Source organism: Melanotaenia boesemani, chromosome 12 (assembly GCF_017639745.1).
Source record: "Melanotaenia boesemani isolate fMelBoe1 chromosome 12, fMelBoe1.pri, whole genome shotgun sequence".
Lineage (NCBI taxonomy): Eukaryota > Metazoa > Chordata > Actinopteri > Atheriniformes > Melanotaeniidae > Melanotaenia > Melanotaenia boesemani.
The window spans coordinates 5125523-5148570 of NC_055693.1; the positions used below are offsets into that span (position 1 = coordinate 5125523).

The window sequence follows — 23048 nt, forward strand, 5'->3', positions numbered from 1 at the left end:
TGAATCTAACAGGAAACCAGAAACTTGTGAATTCAGTGTGTAAGCTGTGATATGTTGGATAAACCAGCCTGTAACTGCTGCACTGCAGCTTGACCTCAGTGTAACTCATCATTTGTTCATGGTTGTGCCTTCAGGGTAAACCCCCTCCTCCTCCTCCTCTTCCTCACCTCTATCTGCTTCATCCTGGCTGAGATGCTGTAAATAAATCACCCTGTTGCTTCTGGTGGACTCTGGTTTGTTTCCACTCCAGCAGGGCCCTTTATAGGTGCATCAGATAGAAAGCTCTTTCAATAACACACAGTTTTTAACCTCTGTTAGTGTTTGTAGAATTTACCTTTCTTGGGAGTAATTTTGGCTTCAGAAACTAATCAGACCATCTGAAATGTGATTTAACTGCAGAGGTGGAGTTTGACTTTAAATTCTCACCTGTGAGCGCTGAAAACATCCTGTGTAACACTTCTTCCTGTGTCTTCCTCCACCTAAAGAGTTCCTCCCAAGACGGAGCAAGTGGCGCTTTGAAACATCTGGAATATGTAAGATCTCATCACACTGCTGCCATCACACAGCTGATCTGAGCACCAGGCAGGATTAGACGGCGTTGCTTTAAAGTGTTTAAATGTTGGAGGTTGTTGGAAGAGATGATGAGGCATTAGTGGGTCATTCAGCCCTTTAACCATCATTTCAAAGGAAAAATGATCACAACTTCCTGATCTTTCCCTCTAAATATAAAAAGGGAGGGTGTCTTATTCAAGAAAAAGGAGAGGAAGGGTTAAGGGGAGGAACTGGGAGTTGGTCTTCCATTCAGGTTACACTCCAGCTTCAGCGTTTGTTTAAATATGGCCACTTCTGGTCCACAAAGTCAATGATGACTAAGGCCAAATGCTAACCTCGAGGATTAGAAATGACAACCACCACAAAGGATGGACGGTTCAAGCCGGGATATTATTTGGTAATCAACAATAGTTTGACTAGGGATTAAGTGATTTTTGTTGACATCATCAATGGGTGCCCTTTTCTGGGTTCTAGTGGACTTTAAAGAGGGTCCGAGAGCGAGGGGGTGGCACGGAGCAATGGGCTGGGATTTGAACCTGCGTCAGCTGCTTTGAGACGCTCTAGCTTTCTTTTTGTTTCTCCCTTTTTAAATTTTTTTGTTTTTGTTTTTTTGTCTTTCGGCCTGGTCTTTTTGCTCTCAAGTACAGTATTTTTGTGACAGTTTAGCGAGTCCTCCTCCTGCTAGTAGAAACCGTGGTGAGTCATATTAATCTCAAATAATGTGCATTTGACTCTGTTGTCCAGTTTCGTGAAATATTGCTGTACTTCCCTTTGTTTTGTTGCCATTGCCGTCGTCTGTTCTGCTCCGTTGCTGCAGCTAAACGTGCAAACTCAGACAGAAACAGCTCTCTAAATGTCTGCATAGTGAAACCCCAAACAGAAATGAGTCAACTCTTAAAAATAGTGGTTTGTCGTGTTAACCATTCTGACAGATCGGTTAGTTTTGCATTAGACCTCCACAAATCATCCTTTACACAGCTGTCTATTTTATTTATGTTTTTTTTTACTAATGAATTGCCGTTACATGATCACAGTTAAGAATTCGACTAATTTTACTGATTACATAAGTTATTTGATTGGAATATAACAGTGAATTGGAAAGAATGGGATAAGACTGTGTCCAGGGTTTGAATTACACCGGGGCTTTTGGGGGGAGAATTCCTTTCAAGTTTGCACCATAAATTCCTAAATCACGTGCAGATCCATTTTTATTGGTGCACAACAGCGTGGTCAAAAACGGGGTCAATGTCAAAAACCTGCAATGACTGCATGCAGACGATCCAATCAGAAACATCTCATTAAGGGACGATAACTTGATCAGAATCATTAGATAATTAGTTCTTTAAACCATCACAAAAAGCAAGGTAGTGGGTACAGTGTCCAGGGCTGAAAATCTTTTATTTATTTTTTCTTTTTTACCGTTTACAGTTTTTCATAGTAACGGGGTTGCACCCTTTAGCTCACCTGTAATCTGAACCATGGCTGCACCTCTAAAAGTGCCTTGAAATGATATTTCTGTGAATTAGTGATAAACAAATAAAGCTAAATTGAATTGCACATTTACCAGATTGAGAATTCTCTGCACTTCAGTTGTAAATGTTCTTCTTTTGGTGTTTTATGATTAGCAGTTTGGTGCATTATTGCCACCCTGTGGTGGTACAAAGTAAAACATTACAAGGCACAACAATGGTTAGTAAGTTTGAAGAACTTAACTTTACGGGCTCTGAGCTTCATGGTTCCAATAAACCTGTTTCATGAATTAATTAAACAAGATTTAATTACAGATAAAAATAAGGATGACTTATTAACTGTGATCCTGGAGAAAATGTTAGACTGGATGACATTTTCACACCTGCTTTATAGAGCACATCTGTGCTGACAGACACCTAAAGATAATGAACTTCTCAGAATATTTACCAGGTTCAGCTGACATTAACTTAACAAATTGACTATAATTCTTTAAGCTTTTGTCTTTTTATTACGCTGCGATTTAATTTAAATGAGGTTAAGTGGCAAAGGAGATGTGCTAAATTATAGAGGCCCTGATGTTTTTCAGGATAAGGTTTTGATACGCTGGTAAGTGGTAGCTCTTCATTGTAACAAGCACATGTTTAGAGATGATGAATACTTGGATGTGTACAGTCTGCACACCCCCCAGCTTGCCAAGCAGCTACTCCACAATGCATGTTTTAGTGCACACACAAACATCCCTCTCAGAGGCCTCACCTTCTGCAATGCCACATTCACCAGTCAGGCGCAACATAACTGAAGCTGACATCTAACTATGTTACGTCAAAAAGGGCAGGAGGGAGGGGCGAAGCCTTGACCGGATTTCTTGATTCACTATGTGGAGTCTAGAGTTGTTCTCACACTGGCTGTGGAGGCGTAGGAGGAAGTGTCAGGGGAAGCCTGTGGGGTCACTGGGTTGCTCTCCACACTCGGAGGGTGCAGCAGGTACATGAGGGGTGTTCAGCTATGAGCGATGTGGACATAACGCTGGAAAGGAGCTCCAGCAGATTCAAACAAACTCCTCTCTTTCCATATCCTCAGGTGCTGGAAGAGATCTCCTGCTACCCAGAAAAACACGAAGCGAAAGAACTCAGACGGATACTGACGCAGCCACATTTCATGGTGAGTCAAGGAAAACACACACACATTTGAAGCTAGTAAGAGGTGGCAGACGAGTGCAGGAGGCCCTTTAAGCTGTGTTTCAACTGTCATGCAGCACTTTAATCAGCCATGTGTTATTTTTAAAGTACTGTATAAATAACATGCATGAAAAACATAAACTATTAACTAGAAATGTGGTTAAATCTGTAACTTCCTCACTTCTCTTATTTCCTCAGCATGAGGTTAGAACATAGACTGTATATAAAAGATGGGCGGAGCCTCCGTGACGTCACCCATAGGTTTCTAAAGAGCAAACGTGAATCTCGTTGGGCATTCCCACCGTCACTATCTTGGTAGTGTCATGCGTGTTGCTAGTCCCGGAAAATCCAAAAATGGGCAAAGAGGTGGAGCTGAGAAGGGGACTGTGAAGGTGGGGGTGGATGATTGACAACCATCAAACTCCGAGCTGCCTGTAACTAAGCGCTAACCGAGCTAACCCCAAGCAACGATAGCTAACCAGCTAATCGGAGGTAGGCGGGCTAAAGCTAAGGCGCACTGTTAACCGGCTAAAAACCACGGTTGTGCTGCACTCTCCCTTCTTGTCGCGGATATTGGATACCTGTCAATCAAAAGGACACGCCCCTAATTATGCTGACTTTTAAGATTAAATAACATCCAACGGATGAGTCAGAAAAAAATTCACCCCCCTCACAGTTGTCATGAAGGTAAACTTGACCTATTAATCCTAAAATAGATTTTTGTACCAGGCTTTAAACATGATTATTTCTGCTGTGAAGTTGGTCTTTTTAACATGGGAGTCTATGGGGATTTGCTCTGTTTTGGAGCCAGCCCCTAGTGGATGAGGGGTGAACTGCAGCTTGTTTGCACTTCCACATATGCTTCACGTTTTACAGGCGGAGGTTGCTGTTTGGGTTAGAAGCTAAAAAAAAAAAACTTTATTCTCTACATCAGTAATGGTGCAAACAGTTTTATCTTTTTTCACTCAAATAAATTGAAGAAAAAAGTCCTTTAGGAGTGATCCTGCTGGAAAGTATCTGTGTTCAGATACATGACCCTCCACCAGACGCGCCTGCAGCTCCTCTGCTAATCCCATCCCATACAACAGTACATCTGATTTCTTTCTCTGATCAATGACCTGCTCAATATCAGATGGACAGACCATCGGAGGGAGGCACATAAAGTTTAGCAAAACTAAGTGAAGGAAAATCCAGTAATCCAGATGAATGAGAGGTGTGGATGGAGCTCAGTAAGGCGTGTCTGATGCGATGTGCTGTGTTGGGTCAGAGGCCTGGCGCTATGACAACCTGAGCCGACGTGATCCACATTCCAGAGAGGTCAAATAAAAGCTGAGAACAGATGAACCGCTGCAGCTTCTGTGTTTAGTTTGTTGTTTAATAAATCAGAGGCTCAGATTCCCTTTAAGGAACAAAAGAAAAGATGCTGTTCTGCTGTTAAAGGTTTAAAAATGAACAGCAGCATCCAGCGCTACAGTCCAATCATTGTTTTCCCGTATTTTAATCCAAACTGAGCAGTTATTGATCTAGACCAGGAGGGTCCAGCTCCAGTCCTCAACAGCCACAACCCTGCAGGTTTTCCATGTTTCCCTGCTCCAACACACTGAGCCATTGTGCAGAACTGTGAGTCAGGTGTGTTGGAGCAGGAACACATTAAAAAAACTGCATGACAACGGCCCTCGAGAACTGACTTTTGACACCCCTGATTTAGAGGACCAAGAAGTCCTTTCATTGCCTTATATTCGCTTTCCTTCATCCTCATCCTCATTCAGTGAACATCGATTCATAAATGTGTTAAAAATTCAACTTCACTGTGATCATGATTCAACTTAAAACAAAAAACATTTTCACCTCAAGATCCAGGTGTGTCCAGGTCAGCTGTTTGTGTCCGAGGTTAGGCTTTACAACGTCTGACTCCTTTTCTTTTCTTCTCCTTCTTCTTCTTTTTTCTGAAAGTGAAGCCGGTGCTTCGTACTTTTGTTATTTTAGCCATCCAGCAGGGTCGGACTTACGTGGTCACAGAAAGGAAAAAAATCATTGCTTACTAGATTTATTATCTTTAACATTTACTTGACAAATGTTTTTTTGTTTGTTTGCTTTTTTTTTTCACCTTAACTTTTTATTTAAACTGCATCAAACATATTTTCATTAGAAGTTTTTTTAACATAAATATATACATATATATATATATATATATATATATATGTATATATATGAGACACTTTACCGGACACTTTACCTCCAAAACATCCCTCCCATTGTTCCCAAGTAGCTTTAAACAACAAAAATTCACAGTATATTTAAACATGTGGAGGTGATGATTTTTCTACCAGTCAGTGGGTTGAGCTTTATCCTTTTAGGCTGGATCAATAGTTATTATCAGACCAAGATGTGTTGGTGTTGATTCTTGAACACTGCTAATGTGGCAGGATTTCATCAGTTGTTGTTAAAATCTCCACCCTGTCCCTCTCCCTCTTTCTCCGCTGTTCATGTAACCCCACACAGCTTGAAGGCCTCAGTTAACCCGTCAACCCGTCCTCATTTCACACGCTCACACAGCCTCACCTTCCTGCATGTCTCAGGACACGTGTGATGTGTTTTGACATGGGAGTCAGAGAGGCTGCCGTCACCTTCATGTCTCTGCCTCTCTGATCTGCTCTCCTTCCACCACTGTGCTTTTAAGTGTGTGTTTTTGTGTGTGTGTAGCACAGAGGGAAAACGGTGACGGGTTCCCCGTTTGTTAAAGTTTGATTGCTGTCTTCTGAAGTTCAGACTGGTTTGTTAAAGTGCCACTCAAGAGCCTCTGTGGCTGTCAGAGGAGGGAATTTGAACACTGAGGGGGTAAAGTGAGGAAGCAGTAGCTGCAAGATGTGCTTCTTCAAGTAAAACAGGCAGAAGGAACAGAGCAAAACACCTGTGGAAGGGATTGAACACCTTCATGTACAGCAGAGCAGCGAGTCAGACAGCGTTCAGATTATTCAGACTCAAATCAGATAAATCCTGATGGTTTATAAATATAGGAAGGGACGCTCCATTATGTTAATATACACACATTTTTGTATTTCAGTCCTGCTCATTACAAAAAAAAATGTGATAGTGGTTTTTACCACTTTGTGATGTTGCCATTCATTCTAAAGGTATCATGGCATAGAGGATATGAAGAGTTTAAAGAAGCACAAATGAACTTGTGCAGATTTTCACCCTAAGGTGCCCCCTAACGACGACTAAAGCTTGTTACATGCTCTGCAAAAACCACGAACTTTGTTCTTGTTCTCAAAGACGCAAGAACAAGAAAAAAAGTTTGTTTTAATCCGGTCAGTTCATACTCCATGAGAAGCTTCGTCTGCGATGGAACGGGGTTACTGCTGCGAGGTTGTGCACACAACCATGTCCTTGTCTTTAAATCCTACATGTTTTCATTTTCGTATCACAATCAGCTGTTAATTAAAACTATCAGTTCACCGTCGCATCATCAGAAATGTGAAAGCGACAACTTTCCGCTTCACGCTCCTCCGCGGTTCTCCTCCTCCTGAGCTGTCCCCATTCACATCCGCGGGAGCAAAATGACGTCATTTTGTTCTCATGACCTCGAGAACAAGAAAAAAGTTGTGGCTTCTCTCAGAGTATGTAACAGCCTTAATTCAGCATCGTCTGCATCCCATCTCTCTCCAGCCGGTAAAAGTCAGTGATGTTGACTCTATTCTGATTGTTGCTCTGACCCTTTCGCTGTTTTTTCCTTTAACTCTGATAGTGTCCTCTTTGCTGAATCAGCCATGTGTGTAGATATCCAGTTGCTAGCATGTGATGTGGTGCAGTAAAGCAAACCAAAGCCGTAGCATGATGCTCCCAGACAGAAAAATGCGGTTTCTCATCCTCACGATGCTACAGGCCAACAATGACTCCAGGAATGTACATGTGCCACCAAAGCGAGTCGAAGGCACAGAGTTTTAAGGTTAAAAGTTACACAGTGCTGTTTTAAGGTGTGCAACAGTTGTCTTTGTCACATTTTGTGCTGGGGAAGTCACTGCCCTCTTCTTCCTCAGTCATGCTGAATGAGGAACATTTTTTTAAACTGTTAAGTAAAATTCTGCCCTTATCCTTGTTTGGGAAATGTGGAAAACTCGGCTGTTCATATAAAATGTTGACGGGTCCACTTGGCCAGGTGGATTCCCAAAGATGCCCAACTGGGAAAACTGTCTCTCAACCATTTCTAACATGAAATAGCTGCTTTAAAAGGGAGTTAAAAAGGAGTCCTATTCCTCCTGTGTGTCCACAGGCGTTGCTGCAGGCCCACGACGTGGTCGCCCATGAGGTTTACAGTGACGAAGCTCTGCGGGTGACCCCTCCACCCACCTCGCCCTACCTGAATGGAGACTCCCCAGAGAGCGCCAACGGAGACATGGACCTGGAGAACGTTACCAGAGTCCGTCTGGTCCAGTTCCAGAAGAATACAGATGAGCCGATGGTACGCCATCTCTCAGCCCGCTGGGAACAAATCTGGTCATTGAATCAATCAAAACTGGTGATCCAGTCTGACTCCGTGATGTTCAGATAAAGTCTCTGTGGTGGTCAAATCGGCAGGGCTGCTCATTTTCAGCACATCGCTGACTCCTGATTGTTTTTCATCCACGCAGGGCATCACGCTGAAGATGAACGACACAAACCACTGCATCGTTGCAAGGATAATGCACGGAGGGATGATCCACAGACAAGGTACAGCTATCACCAAACCACACAGAAATATTAGCTTCAAAATGAATGTCTTGTCTGTTTCAAAAAATTAAAAAGCAAAAACAAAGTTTCACAGAGAAATAAAACTTTTGTATTTTCTCGTCTGACATTTCACCATCGGTTTTTATACAAAACGCTTGGCCAGAGCTGATGGATCCATCACACTTTTCTAGATCTGTCACAGTGTCATTTATTTAATGGTTTTAATTATTACAAAAACTCAATAAGTTGATATGTTTTTTTTTTTTTTTAATTAAGCATCAATTTTCAGCTCCTCTACTTAGAAAATATGATCCGTTTCATTTTATCCTACAGCGAATATTTGAATCATCATATTTTGAGGTTTTGTCTTATAAAACAAGAGAGATCTGAATCAAATTATCACTGATTTGAGACATTTTTTATATAAAGCCTAATTAAAAGGCCAAATACATTGAATATGGTGCATTAAATTATGTTTCATTTCATGGATTTTCTCTTTAAAGTGGATTTTATCAGTCCTCTAACATAAGGGTAAAAAAAAAAATGTCTATCTCAGCATTTGGAGATTCATCTAAAACTGGGACAAAAAGTATTATCTTGGCTTTGCACATTTATTAGTTGTGACTATTCTCACTTTTGAGTTGGTAAGTCACTATCAGATGGTTTTTTATCGCGTTTCTTTCCATCACGCTGGTGGACATTTATACACCCCTCCTATCCAAGGATTTAAAGTTTGTTGTATTTTCTCTCCCTCTCTCTTGTTTTACTGTTTTTCATCTAAATGTCCAAGATAAAGAAGATTTCAGGTCTTTTTAAAATCATCTCTGAAAGGAAAAGATTTTAATTAAAAGGGCTCTATCCTAACTGAGGAAACCAGGTGACAGCACACTTCTCCTGTGATGGTGGCGTCCTATTAGTTAACCACAGTCTGGTTTATCAGGTGGTAACTAGAAAGTCGCCCCAGTTACAAAGGATGTTGTTCCTCGCTTTAGCTGTGGTGGGAATAAAATAGCAACTGAGGAGATTGTGTCACTTAACTTGTTTCCTTTCAGGAACGTTGCATGTTGGAGATGAGATCAGGGAAATCAACAACATCAGTGTGGCCAACCAGACTGTTGAGCAGCTGCAGAAGATGCTGGTGAGTCAGAGCTCGCTGAAGTGTTTAGTTCTTTGGGTTGAGAATATTTCAGCTGATCAGATGATGATGATTTGAATTAGAAATGTCCCAAAAGTATCTTCCTCTGGGAGTTAGAGGCTGTGTTAACCTGCACAAAGCAGAAGAACCAAGCAGGAGGTCAGAAAATCAGGTTCGTTGTTAAATAAATGCTTCCTCATCATGTACCACATATCCGCTGGCATCAGGCAAACTCCTCTGAAACTTTCTGTCGTGTGAAGCTGCATCGCTGATGAGATGCTGCAGTCGTGCATAATGTCATTTCATTTAGGACAAATATTAGAGATGGCTCTGGGATGGTCTCAGACCTGAATATCTGATCCCATATGGATACAAGTTTTATAACTTTTATCTCCATTTTTGTATTTGCATATATAAACTGTAACAAGTACAACTACAAATTAAATTTGTAGACAAACATTTATTCAAGTCAGAAACTGCAGAAAAACACAAGTAAATTTTTACTAGTCTGAAAATACAAGTGCGTTGTACAAGTACAAAACATTGTCATTTCACACATCTACTTAAGAACCTGCAATAGATTTTTCCAATTCCTAGTCAATCACGGAGAGAGGAGGTCTCTGTGTCCACAACCAAACTTTCCATTATGTGGAAAAGTACCGATACAACCATCTAACCAAGGCCAGTATGAATATCACGCCTCCCTAAAGGCTCATTTATGCTCCATGCACAAGACAGATACGCAGATGGACGGAGACTTTTGTCCATCTTCTGTACTGTTTACGTCCGGAATTTTGTTCGTTTTTTTGGGGCCTTGCGTTGCTTCATGGAGCAATACCACAGGAATCTGTAGGGGCAGTGCTGAGCTGATTTACAACTACCAAAAGGAACAAACCATAGAAGAAGAAGAGGACGAGGGCAACAGTAGAGATGGCAGGAGCTTTTGAAGAAAGGCTGTGTGTTGGCCATGTTGGGTGGTTGCAAACTTTACAGTGGTGGTCTGTAAGTGAACTCTGACCTCAGCACTAGCCACTAGTGGATGAAGTGACTTAACCATGGCAACGTAAAAGTACGAGAGCAGCGACATATGACAACATTTGACAAGATCTTACCTATTTACATACATATGGGAGCATAAATGGGTCTTAAGGGTGAATTGGTGTGTACACTAGGGGTTCTTATTCATCCATAAACCGACTTGGGGAGCTATGATATGACGGTTGCGTTGGCCTCAGTCAAATCTCTCCATGATTGTTGAGGGACTACTGTAATTTGACTGGTTCTTGAGTAGGCATGTGAAATGTAAGACACGAGTTTTGTAAAACTGACTTGTATTTTCATAGTTGCAGAATTAATCCATGATTATAGATTTGATTTGTACCTGTTATTTATCTCCTGTTAACAACTAGAAGCACTCGGAGAGAGCAGACTTCCAGCAAGAGATTGTACTTTTTTTTTTTTGACAATGATTGTGGGCATTGTTTTTGAGTTAGAAGCTCAAAAGGAGGGTGAAAAAATTATCATTATCTCCTCATAGTAAAGGGTCCTTTTAAAAAATTCCTGGATCCAAGCGGTGATCTGGATCACCCCAAAAATGTGTTCACTTCTTCCTTATTCAATTTTTGAGATTTCCTTACTTTTTGAGTTATGTTTAGACAAACCAGCACCACCGAACACATTACCTCTTCGTTGGTGGAGAGAATAACTATATTCATCCATTCACACACAGCGGATGAAAGTATACATACTAATGTTTGTAAGCATCTCTAAAGTCAGGATGTTGTGCTTTGTGGTCTGAAAACCATCTTTTCATTCACTGCAATAAAGATTAGTTTTATTCTGGACAGAAAATAATCTCTTTATAAGTTGGCTTCCTTCCAGTTGGTAGATCATGGGAGTGAGTAAGAGTCAGATGGAGACCATGTGAAGCTGTTCATGTCATCCTCACAATATGTGTGTTTGTCCACAGAGGGAGATGAGAGGCAGCATCACCTTCAAAATAGTCCCGAGTTACCGGACGCAGGGCTCCTCGTGTGAGGTAACACTCCTCCCTCCTCCCCCTACTCCTCCTCCTTCTTCCTCTTTACTCCTGATCTGGTTACTAACTGCTAGCCTGGTAACCGAGCGTGTGTGTGTTTAACCCTAGTATTTTGTATGTGTGGCGTGTGTGTATGTTTTGCTGGGGCTGGGTCAGATATTCAGCACACCAATTTCACAACCAAGATACCGGAACTCTACTCATCCCCCCACTTCTTCCTCCTCCTCCTCCTCTGGTCCGACAATGAGCCACAACCTCTCTGTGTGTTCCCGTCCTTCTCCTCCCGAAAACCACTACACCTGCACACAAACACAGATGATTCAGGAGTGGACAGAATAACAGAAACCTTCCTCTTCAGAGCATCCAGCTGAGTAACGAGCCACTGTTTGCATTTTCTACGGACGAAGGTCAAACAGTTGACTAAAAGACACATAAATTGACATTTTTATGAATAAATAAACTTTAAAACAAACCTGTCATGTGGGCGTATTTAAAGACTTCTGGATTAGGAGCTGGTGATCGCAGCCGTCCAGTTGGTGAAGGGTTAAACAACAACAAAACAAAACATTTAGACATACATGTAAAGTTTTAAAATCTACAATCAAGCTCTTGAAATCAAACTAAACCTGTCAAAGGTGAAAAACTATTAAAATGACTGACTGCCCAGTCGTCTGACCACGTCACACGATCAGCAGGTAACTTAAGACTGTCGTCTTCATCACAGAGAGATCAGTCTGCATGTGTAGCGTGTCAGGAAGGTTTACCTACAAATAAAGAATTTTTGTATTAAAATGATTTGAACAGATTAGTTTGTTGGTCACAGTAACAGTAATAATCATTTCAGCCAGTTTCAGATAAGCTGCAGTATTTCTGCAGTACTCGGGTGCAGTGTGTAACTAAATCAAAGGTCAATGACAGAAAAACTGCATTTCTATTGGTATCTAATCACTTTACTTAAATAACTGTTGTTTTTATTCGCTTAGAATGAGCCATTTATATCACTCCTGAGGCCACTGGGTCCATTCACAGAGGAAAACATTTTGTCTGGAAGATTTTTGGTCACTGATGGCGACCATGGAGCTGTACTTGGTATTTGAAGTCATTTCTATGCCCATCCTAACCACTAGATGTCAGTAATTTTACACATTGCACCTTTAATGTCGGAGGTACTTCCTCCATTACGAAAGATAGAAAATGAAAACATGGAGGAGCAATTGTTTGCTTGTTTAAAATGAGGCCCAAAAAGTAAACATTTCCATTAGAAATGGTTATTTTCCTACACGACTTCATGCTCAGAGTTGAAGGACTGCGATCAGCAACACTGAAGGTTGATGGAGACGTTGCTAATGACAGCCCTTTGTGCCTTCAAGTCTTTCTGTCATTTTAAACGTCGGCTCACAGCACAGCTGCAGCCTTTTGTCAGTCAGTATTATGACAAGATGATGCCGTTGTTATGAAATGAAGATTTTATTAGAGCCAGTTTGTGACAGTCTGGAAATGCTTCACACAACTTTATGTGAGCATGTTGGTTCAGCTTTTAGGGCTTCAGTTTCATGATTTAATTCATACTAATGTCTTTAAATTAGTGCTGGGCAACAACTAAAATGTCTAATTGCAATTAATTGTATTGCTATGCGCAAAATGTCCTTTTCCTTTAAAAGCAGGCCTACTGCTATATGAAGAAAATGCAGTAAATTTTGGTTTATAAACTGTAAATCAGCGGCCAGAGCAGCAAGTGGCTCTCACCTTCCACCATGGCTCTTAATACATGGCTAAAAATGATAAAGAACTAACTAAGGTTTTAAATATAGATATGATAACAAATGCAGGTTTTTAGCAAATTTTCAGTTTTTTTTTATGGAATAATTGTATTAAATTTCCATACATAATGACACTAAAAGTACCAGTAATATTTTTTTATGTATTTTTCTTGTCATTAGGTTAGAAAACTCAGGTACCAGGAGTTAAGGTGTTAACATCCGGTTTTACGGGTGTAACGTCGGGTCTGTAATATAACTATAAACGTGTGGTCTCCACAGCAGGTCCAGAAGCTCAGCTACCCACTGAGTAAAACTATTTGTATGACCACCAAACACAGTTAGGACAACAATTAAAAGACCAGGTACACAAAGTCTGAAAAAAGATGTATAAGATGTAAACACAGATTATGGCTCCCCGTGTCCACCTGACGGCCTGAACACAGACAAACGACACCTCTACTGAAAGCTCACATCTCACAGATTCCACAACTACTTTTCATCTCGCTATGACCAAGATTCACCAAACCAGAGGCAAAAGACGGCCCAATTTATGCTTGATGTTTGTAAAACAGTCTTAAAATGTCTTACCTCAAAACTTATATTCATCAGGATAAAACCACATTTAGTAAAAAATAAAAATACATAACTACATTTCTCATCTTTTGTGAGTGTCCCATCCAAAATCACAATCTTCTGCCCATCTGCGTGAGTTTTGATGGCAGTTTTTATGTTAGTGAGCGACATTCACACCAAAGAAACAAAAAACTGGTTTACACTAAATTACACGAGTAAATGTGGATGACCAAAAGACCTGAAATCTTGTTGCGAGGTAGCTGTTTCACCCTGAGTCCTGTCTGGCAGGCAGCAGCCATCCTGTTTACTGCATGCAGATTTTAACACTGTGTAAAAGAGAGATGTGATTAAACATCTGTCGCTGTGTATAAAAGTCTAAATAGAGATGTAGTCGAGATGGCAATACTGAAATTTTCTTTTAAATGTGTGACACACTCATCAAGGTTTTTCAAATCTTTGATCACTGCTGACTCTAATCTAACACGAGCTGTAATATAGTTTAAACATTACGATTTAGCTTTTTATTATGGGTGAATATGAGGCCTTTCATGTTCCTCATCACACTCAGCTGCTCTTTGATCATAACAGCAAATTACATTTATTTAGAGAACTTTTTTTGGGGGGGAGCAAGAAACACAAAGAGCTTCCCAGGGGGTGAATTCCAGATTCAACATGCTGAACAGAATCAGATCTTAAGCAAACCCAGCTAAGAACTAAAAGACCTTTAGGGATTTGATTTGTGGCCACAAAAAAACTCCACATGTAGTTGGATGATTTCAGGATGGACTGAAAAAGACGGATGAAAAGCATCTAAAATGAGATAGTTGGAGTCTGTCTTTAGGATACAACTCTACCAATTTGCCTGCAAGTCTTTCATTTCATGACCAGAACTGACCCATTTTTGTTTTGTTTTTTTCCATTTGAAACAACCCAATATGACTGCATGGACAACAAAACAGAGATTTTTAATCATCAAATTAAATCAAGCACTTTTTAAAGATCGCCTGATCTGATTTGTTTAGAAGGTCTTTCTGATTATTTTCATTCCTCTTTGGAGAAATTTGACCTTCTTCATCTATTTTCTTATTGAATTTCAAAGCTGAGTTGAATACTCCACCCTTCAAACTCTAGATTTCAGCTCTTTTGGTCTTCCAGCAGACCTTGTGCTCTCTATCTCATGTCAGTGTAGCGCCCCCCTGTGGTGATGTATGGACCTGCAGGCATGCAAGCTGCTGCTGCTGATGCTGTCTCCCATGTTTTGTTGACGCATTTCATTACGTCAACGCTGTGGTGGCTTTCAGTTGTGTTCTACAAATAAATCCAATCCATCAGCTACAGCCGCAGCCCAGAGACGTGTGTGTGTGTGTGTGTGTGTGCGTGCTGCTGACCTGTGTGTCTTATTTCAGAAAGAGTCCCCCACCACATCCAGGCAGTCCCCTTCCAATGGCCACTCCAGCATTAACAGTTCTATCCTGGTAAGGACCCCTCCCCCCACCCCCCCACCCTCTACAAAAAAACACCCACCCCTCTCAGACAGACCCACATCCGTGTCTCTGTCCCCTCGGTACGTCTCATTGGCCACGCTGTGTTCTTGGTATTCCAACATGTTCGTGTCGCCCATTTGTGTTTACTTCTATTTTTTTGAGCTGTCTGTTTCAGTACTACTTGGTTTAGATGGGGGCGGGCTGTGATGTGGGTCACCTGATTCGGTCCCGTCTCATTCTCCCTGTTCCTCTGTTTGAGCTGAAGGCCCCCGTGTCCGATATCTCAGTTTAAAAAATTGGTGTGCCTCAGAAAGCCTGCTGGGTGCTGTGCATCACTGCTGACACTACACACTGGAACCTTCAGTGGTGACAGCGCTTCAAACGGGAACACCACCCCCCCTCATAATTACACCGTTTGGGTTCTGCAGGCCCCGTATTTGCTCTCAGAGGCTCCAGACAGACACTGTGGTCGTGCTGATGCTGCAGCTGCTTCGCTTGCTCTGTGCTTGCTTGGTTGCTCCACAGCCAGATGTGCTGGAACAGATGAGAATTACTCCTCTTTTCCTCTGTCCTCCCTGTATTTTTGTTTGTTTCTGTCGAGCTGTTAGTACTGTAGACTGCAAATGTTGTGCATGCAAATGTTTTGTGTTCTCAAAATGTTCTTTAGTGATTCTGTCTTTACAAATTGTCTTTCTATAATTAATGATTCATTTCTGCAGGACCTGCCATCTACAATCCAGCCCAAGGGCCGTCAGGTACTCAAAGTCACCTACTCTCTCACCTGTACTCACTCCTTTATATCTCCTCATTCTCCTGATAAAACGCTGCATCCCAAAATTTGACTAAACACTCATGATGTGACCAAACCCAACAAAAACTGTAATTAATCATGAAATAACACAGCCGGCCCCCAAAAAAGTCACCACCTGGATTTGGTTAAACGAATAAGTAAAAGCCTCCCATTGGATAATTACTGCATGGATGATGATGTTTCAGCTGGAAACAAGTTATTTAACACTAAGCCGTTTTTCATTAAACAACCATATCAGAAGACACCCCCTCTGGCCGTGGAAAAGATGAGTCCAGATTTACGCTGTTCCAGTGACGGGAGTATCAGGGTAGGAAGAGAGGCAGATGAAGTGATGCAGCCATCAGGCCTTGTGCCTACAAGCCTGTGGGGGCAGTCTACGATCTGGGGTTGCTGCAGTGTGTCAGGTCTAGGTTTAGGTCTAGGTTCAGCAACATTATGTGCAAGCTGCTATGTGTGTACTGAATGAGCAGGTTATTTCATCTTCCCTGGTGGCACGGCCATGTTCAAGATGACACTGGCAGAATTCACAGATCTCAGATTGTGAAAGAGTGGTTCAGGGATCAGGACACATCATTTTCACACTTGGACTGGCCACTAGAGTCCAGACCTGAACCCTACTGAGAATCTTTAGGATGTGCTGAAGAAGGTTAGTGAAGTGGTCGGACTCTCCCATTATCAATATAAGATCTTGGTGAAAAATAAATGCAACACTGGGTGGAAATAAATCCTTAGTAGAACGATGCCTCAGCAAATGGGAGGCGTAATCAGAGCTAAAGGTGTGTGATTTTTTATGTGTACATCAGTGAGGGACCGGTTTGATTCCAGCTCTGTAACTCATGAAAAAAAGGCTCCGCAGCCTCAGACCAGCGATTACTTTAACATTTAACACTGATCAGAAATGCTCTAAATTCTGTTTCGAGATGAAAATAAAACACTGTGGCTGTCAGGCTCTGCACACAAAACTAACAAACATGGTCATTTTATTGTTGTTTTTGGCCTTTTTATTAGATTAATAAATCTTAAATTGGAAAATGTAAATCTCTGATAACATCGTTTAAAATAATCCATTCGGGGCCTTCTGCCAAAATGCTTTACAATGAACTCATTTACACTGAAATGGGCTCCAGCTCGTCAGCTTTTATCAGACCAGAGAGACGAACACATTACTGGCTACAATACCTTTTGATGCCATCTGAGGAAATAAGATTTTATTGATTTTTAAAGGGATACAGTAATTCCTTAAGTCCAAGAGGAAAATTGTCCAAGTAATAAGATATAGATCCATTTGTTAAAGGAAGTCTCAGACCAGACAGAGATGTGATATGGCAAGTCTGGATCTAACAGAAGCACCTCCTCTGTTCAAAGTACATCCACATTTAGCCCATCGCTGTTCAGAGGTCCCACCATTTCTCAGCCACAGAATGACCGAACATGTCCGGCACATTTCATGTAAATGAGACACCAGTTATCTGCAAACCGAAGCCCTTCTTCTTATCGACATGCGTCTGAGCTGAAATAATTATTAAATCAAATCCTAACAGCAGCATTTCTGAGCCGGTCTGAAAAAACACTCATCGATACTCAGAACTGATCCGAACTAAAGTGTCTGAACTCAGACAGTAGCAGCAGTATGATGATCTATTTTTACCCTGTTTTTCTTTAAACTGCAGTAACCATAACTTACTGTACAGTCAGTGTTCTTCTGTCCCCCTTTCCCCTCTTTCTTTTAATAATTAACAATGTTTGGCTTTTAAATGTTCCAAAGGTCATATTTTAAATTTTCTAAATCTCACAGCTGATTGTTTGTACAGGCCAGGCACAACGAGTGACATGGAGACAGGGAGCCACTGGGGAAAAGTAGAGCAATAGTGGCTCTAAAGTGTAATAATGTTCAGAGTTTGGCCTCCTATTTATCTAATTTGTTTGGTCTTATTCTGTCTTCAGTTGTTCATTTAAAGGTTTGATTAAAATATAAAATAGTAACTCAACTGTTTTAACAAAGGTGCATAAAATGCATAAAAATAAGGCTTTTATGCAAACACTAAATTAAGAATTGCTGACCAACATACAAACTATTAAGAATTGCTAAATTAGGCTAAAATAGAAGCTCTGGGTGAAACTAAATGAAAGACTTTTAAGAATTGTTTAAACTGGTACCAAGTTGTGTACTTGTTTGTGTCGTATAAATTTAATGCTCTGATGCAAATCTGTGAAAAACAAGTGGTCAAAAACTAAATTACAGGTCACAGTTTGACACCAGCTCTTTAAAGACTGAAACAGGACTAAACTGTAAAGTTTTGCTAATTTTACTGTTGCAAAAATGTTTAATACAACAAATGACAGATGTGAAAAGGCTCAAAATCAATGAAACAGTATGTGGGTGCATTAAACCAGCACGTTTAAGAATGACCACGGTTGTGTAATCAGCCTAACACGCTGCACTTTACTACTTTCATTTTGTTTGGTAACAATGGCACAGGCATTTTTAAACCTCTAACCACTCAAACCCAGGCAGATATTAATATAGCAAACCCATTTCTGTAACTTTTATTGAACAGCATTAACAGTTCCCCCTCATGTCATTCCCTCCCAGTGTTAATATGTGTAAACCCTCCTGACCCACATCATCCACCTCACCTGAGATGACCCAGCATTGTTCCCCTCTTTTTAAAATTAATATCAAATAAAGGATCATGTGAATGACCAGCAGAGGGCAGTAGACCACCAGAGTTGATCTATTTCATATCTAGAAAGTGTGATGAGGGTAAGCTCACCCCCAGCCTCCTCCCCCCACCCCAAAACCTCGGCCACATATGTTTTGTTCAGACATTAAACAGCCGGTTTGCTGCATGATGTGTGTGATGCTTTCAAATCCTAGATTGTTTCCAGACCTCCAATCAAGGACAAAATGTCAGTTAAGGTAAGAGACAACCTTCCTCAACCCCCCCCCCCAAAAAACTACACTTTTACACTAAATGTGTGGTCGAAATGATTTTCAGTCAGGATGAAACTCTGGACACAAACGATGCCTGTGCCATCATTACCAGTGTGCAGAGAGGCTCATTAATGGCCCACCTCACTGTAGAACTCCCTCCTTAGAAACCAGTTTTTAAGCCTGCAACAAGAAGCCCCCACATGATCCCCCCCCCCCCCCGCCCGCAAAAAATCCACTGCTCATTTCTTCAGGCCTAGCTGTCAGATGTGTTCACCATGTAGCCACAGTTCTCACTTTTTCCATTTCACTACACTTCTTCTGTCTCACCATCCCCACCCCGACCCATCAGTTGGCTCCACATTTTAACTTTTTTCCTTCTTCCACTCTCAGATATTTGTGAGGGCCCAATTTGAATATGACCCCTCCAAAGATGAACTTATCCCTTGCAAGGAGGCGGGAATTCGTTTCCGCGTGGGCGACATCATCCAGATCATCTCCAAGGACGACCACAACTGGTGGCAGGGCAAGCTGGAGAACACGAAGAACGGCACGGCGGGCCTCATCCCGTCGCCAGAGCTGCAGGAGTGGTGAGCATGACACTGACGGATGATGGCAGGAAGACAAACGGCCACGTTTCCACTGAAATAAAAATAACAAAGCTACGAAGTGCTTCACTTCAGGAGCTGGTTAAAATATTGTGAACAAGACTGAGGTACAGGAAAATGTTGCATTATGTAAACTACTTAATTTTCTGGACAACTTCAGTGTCTGCAGCATCAACATTCTTCAGTTCATCTAGATTTTCTTATTTATTTGGCTCAAAAACACCAACATACAGGCAAATTTTACAATATTCCATACTTTATTGATTTTATTTTAATTGAGAAACTCTGCAAACCCCCCCTCCATGTTTTATTGTATCACGCTGTCTTTCTGCCCTGACATACCTACAAACTCAGACAGTATAAAGAAGGTTACATACTAAACCCCTAAAAGCTGCACGATTTAAATACCACCTTCTTCCTTAAGTTAGCATAAGGCTAACTCCAACTGCATCCCGCCATGTTAGATGATCCACTAGAGCAGGTATGACAATCGCTCATTAAACCAGACACTGGTGTGTGTTTTTCTTTCCTTCTTTTTTTTCTACGACAACACGAATTAAAATCAGATAATATGGAAGCAGTAGAGATATCCTTCCCAAAATGATTGGCTTTGAGTGACATGTAGGCTAATGTTAACACACTATTCACTGATGTTAGCTGCCGCGCTAACAAGTTAAAAAAATTTAACATGTTGGAAAAAGTGATGTTCTACCTGTTAGAATACCAGCATTACCTCCAGAAAAAACACTGATGTCTAGAAACGAAACTTTGCAAAAGTTTCTTTATCCACTAAGTAAAAAAAAACAGTGATGTCATCGTGATTGTGATTGGCCAAAGGAGGACTCCAAACCATTCAATCAACACTGTTTATGTGGCAGGCGGGTGGCATGCATCGCCATGGAGAAGACCAAGCAGGAGCAGCAGGCCAGCTGTACCTGGTTTGGCAAGAAGAAGAAGCAGTACAAAGACAAGTATTTGGCAAAGCACAACGCAGGTACATCATTCACACTCACACACGGCCTTACTCATAGTCACGTGCATGTGCACTGAAAACCGCATGCTGCAGACATCTCGGCGTCAGTCAGCGTGGATGTATTACACATAATGTTTAGACGAGTTTAAGTGTGTGAGCATGTGTGTGTCTGTCTGTTTGTGTAGGTGGAACTTGAATGTAAGCAGATCTAATAGCAGAAGCACAGCCAAGAATGAAGGAAAAGCTGCCAATGAAGCAGAAATCTTAGATGAGCATAGGGGGGATTTGGGCAAATGTGGGAGACAGACGAGGTTTGAGCCAGCATCTCTTCCAGAATTACTAGTAGTTTCAAACAGCACCAGATAATGAGCATGTGTTTTAGTAAACCATTTTACAATTCATCTTCTACGCATGATGTAAAATACAGATGAAGCTCTGCAGCAGTTATGTTTAGCTACGTCTGGACATCAGTGAGATTCTCTACTCAAATATCTGCCATGTGCTGAGCTCTGTGACCAGACTGAGGTGCTGAGGGGTAAAATCTCACTTTGTTGGACTGTTTTCTAATCTGCTAATTCTTTAATCAGTTGGCCATGAGTGAAGCATGTAGAAAGTCTCCTAACTGAATAAAAATAAAATAACTACGACGTACGCACTGATTGTTCTTCAGGGGACCAAAGCTCCTCTTTCCTGTTTTAATTTTCCTTCCATTACTCTCATTTGCAAAGCTGCACGTACAGCACATTACTGTAAGTTGAAGGTTTTAAACTAATACAAAAAGTCTTGTTCTCCGAAGAAAGTTTATATTTTGAGATTAGACATAGAACGTTGGTGGCCAACTCTGGTCCTTGAGAGCTGCTGTCCTGCAGGTTTTAGATGTTTCCCTGCACCAGCACACCTGATTCAAATTAAATGGATCCAAGGACCCAAGTTGGCAACCTTGGCATAAAAGGGAAAACTTAAGGACATTTAATCTGGTACATAAATCATGATCTCCTCCACCGTCTATATGTTTGTTATTGACTGAAACAGATGTGTGAACTTGGAGGTGAACGCCGAACTCTCCACTGCCCTCTAGTGGATGTATTTATTAACAAGCGTGCAAACATACAGGATGCATGGAAGTATAACACACGTACCTATTGATGTTTGTAAAGGGAGCATAAATTAGGCTTAAATGGGAAGATTCCTGAATAATCCTGAATCCTGCATTCCTTATTTTAAAAATATTTCCATTTTAGAAGCTGCAAAATAGCTTCTAAAATGGTAGACACCTATTACATATTACTATATAAAATATATCATATATATATAAATTGTAATTACCAGATTTGTCTCAACAATGAAAAAAATAAAGAAAATGATTGATAGGTTTTTATAATATATTTATATTACAGAAACATGAAAACATTATATAAATATTTTTGAAGAATTTATCAGAATGAAATAAATTAAAAGTAACATGATTAGGAAATAAAAAAAAGCATGACCATATATGTAAAAGTAAAATATTGTTTGTAAAAAAAAAAACACATTTTTAATAATAAAAAGTTAATTACTAATTATTTTACTACTTCGCTTATAAGTTAATGAGGTCATAGTTCAACCATAATTTAACTGGAAGTGTTTTATAATGAAAGAAACACAAACTTTGACAAAATCACAGAAGAAAATGAACTGTGACAGCATTATTTTTTATCTCCTGTTTAAATAAAGATACGAGGCTCTAAACATGAGCACAAGCCATGCAGACGGTTATCAGGTCGTAAAAGGTTAAAGTAAACGTGAGTGGTAGCTCAGGTGTCCTGTTCAGAAACGTGCACGGAGCTCAGTCATATGTTTGCTCCTAGTTAGAAACCCAGCAGCACGTGCTGTATCAAAGTCTAGCTTTTTCACTTCCTTCTGGTCCAGAAGAACCATCTGCTTTGTCAGAACCAAGAACTGGTCTCCTGATGTTCTGTAAACTAACAGAGCAGAAACTGTCACCAAACTGTGGATTCAGGTTATTTAACAGGACTGAGGCGAGAAAGACGTGTAGTCTGTAATGATGTGAGAGACAGTGTAGGAAAACTAAGGTTAGAAAATGCATGATGTAAATGAGTAACCACTGCAGAGATAGTCACACAGGGTGGGTATATGTACATTCAAACGTCTGTCGACCCATGTGACCCATCCCCCCGCTGACAGAGTTCAGCATCTGTTTACAGAACCTAAAGGTCTGTTTCCTCCTGCTCACCAGATATTTCGTAGGGCTGGGTACCGTCATTACTTCTCTGAATCGATTTGATTCACAACAGCCTATTTCAATTCAATTTAGATTAAATTCGATTTGATATCAAATCATTTACAGCTAATTTTGTAGCACTACCTATTTTTCTTGAATATTAAAGACGTTCACAGGTAACTTTTTTTGTTACAAAACACTGACAATCAAAATCAGTTATCTGGGAGTAATCAGATCAAGGCCGGCTTTACGCAGGGGCAAGAGGGGGCAGTGCCCCCTCAAACAAATATTCTGCCCCCTCAATCAAATGCGCCGAAATGGGCAAATCTCTCCAAACGCTCTCTCCCCTCTGTACTGAACTCTGTGTGTCGGAGCTTCACAGGATCCATTGTACTGTCTTCAACAAGTCCTTCCCACCACCACAGAAAACAACCAATCAGTGTTTAGTATGCAAATGAGTTGACATACAGCCTGATCTTGCGGTGTCATATTTCTCCCCCTCGTAGAGAGAGCGGCTGCTGAGCTCCAGCGGTAAAACTTATAGAGTAAAGCTCTGTTAAATGTGTTGTAGCGATACTGAATAAATACTTATAATAACAG

General features: G+C 40.9%; 1 protein-coding gene across 14 annotated transcripts in view; it reads left to right on the forward strand.

The window, feature by feature from the left end:
* The window catches only part of caska (calcium/calmodulin-dependent serine protein kinase a), a 135933-nt gene that overhangs the window by 104922 nt on the left and 7963 nt on the right, over window positions 1-23048 (forward strand). For 3 of the 14 annotated variants that reach the window (XM_042001173.1, XM_042001171.1, XM_042001174.1), the window contains 11 exons: window positions 486-533; window positions 3103-3183; window positions 7474-7662; window positions 7832-7910; window positions 8963-9048; window positions 11015-11083; window positions 14823-14891; window positions 15620-15655; window positions 18590-18631; window positions 19037-19233; window positions 20130-20245. In XM_042001173.1, the coding sequence (XP_041857107.1) occupies window positions 486-533; window positions 3103-3183; window positions 7474-7662; window positions 7832-7910; window positions 8963-9048; window positions 11015-11083; window positions 14823-14891; window positions 15620-15655; window positions 18590-18631; window positions 19037-19233; window positions 20130-20245 (1012 nt within the window). The remainder of the gene's footprint in view (window positions 1-485; window positions 534-3102; window positions 3184-7473; window positions 7663-7831; window positions 7911-8962; window positions 9049-11014; window positions 11084-14822; window positions 14892-15619; window positions 15656-18589; window positions 18632-19036; window positions 19234-20129; window positions 20246-23048) is intronic. The other 11 variants (XM_042001176.1, XM_042001186.1, XM_042001177.1 and 8 more) reach the window with 6 other exon arrangements.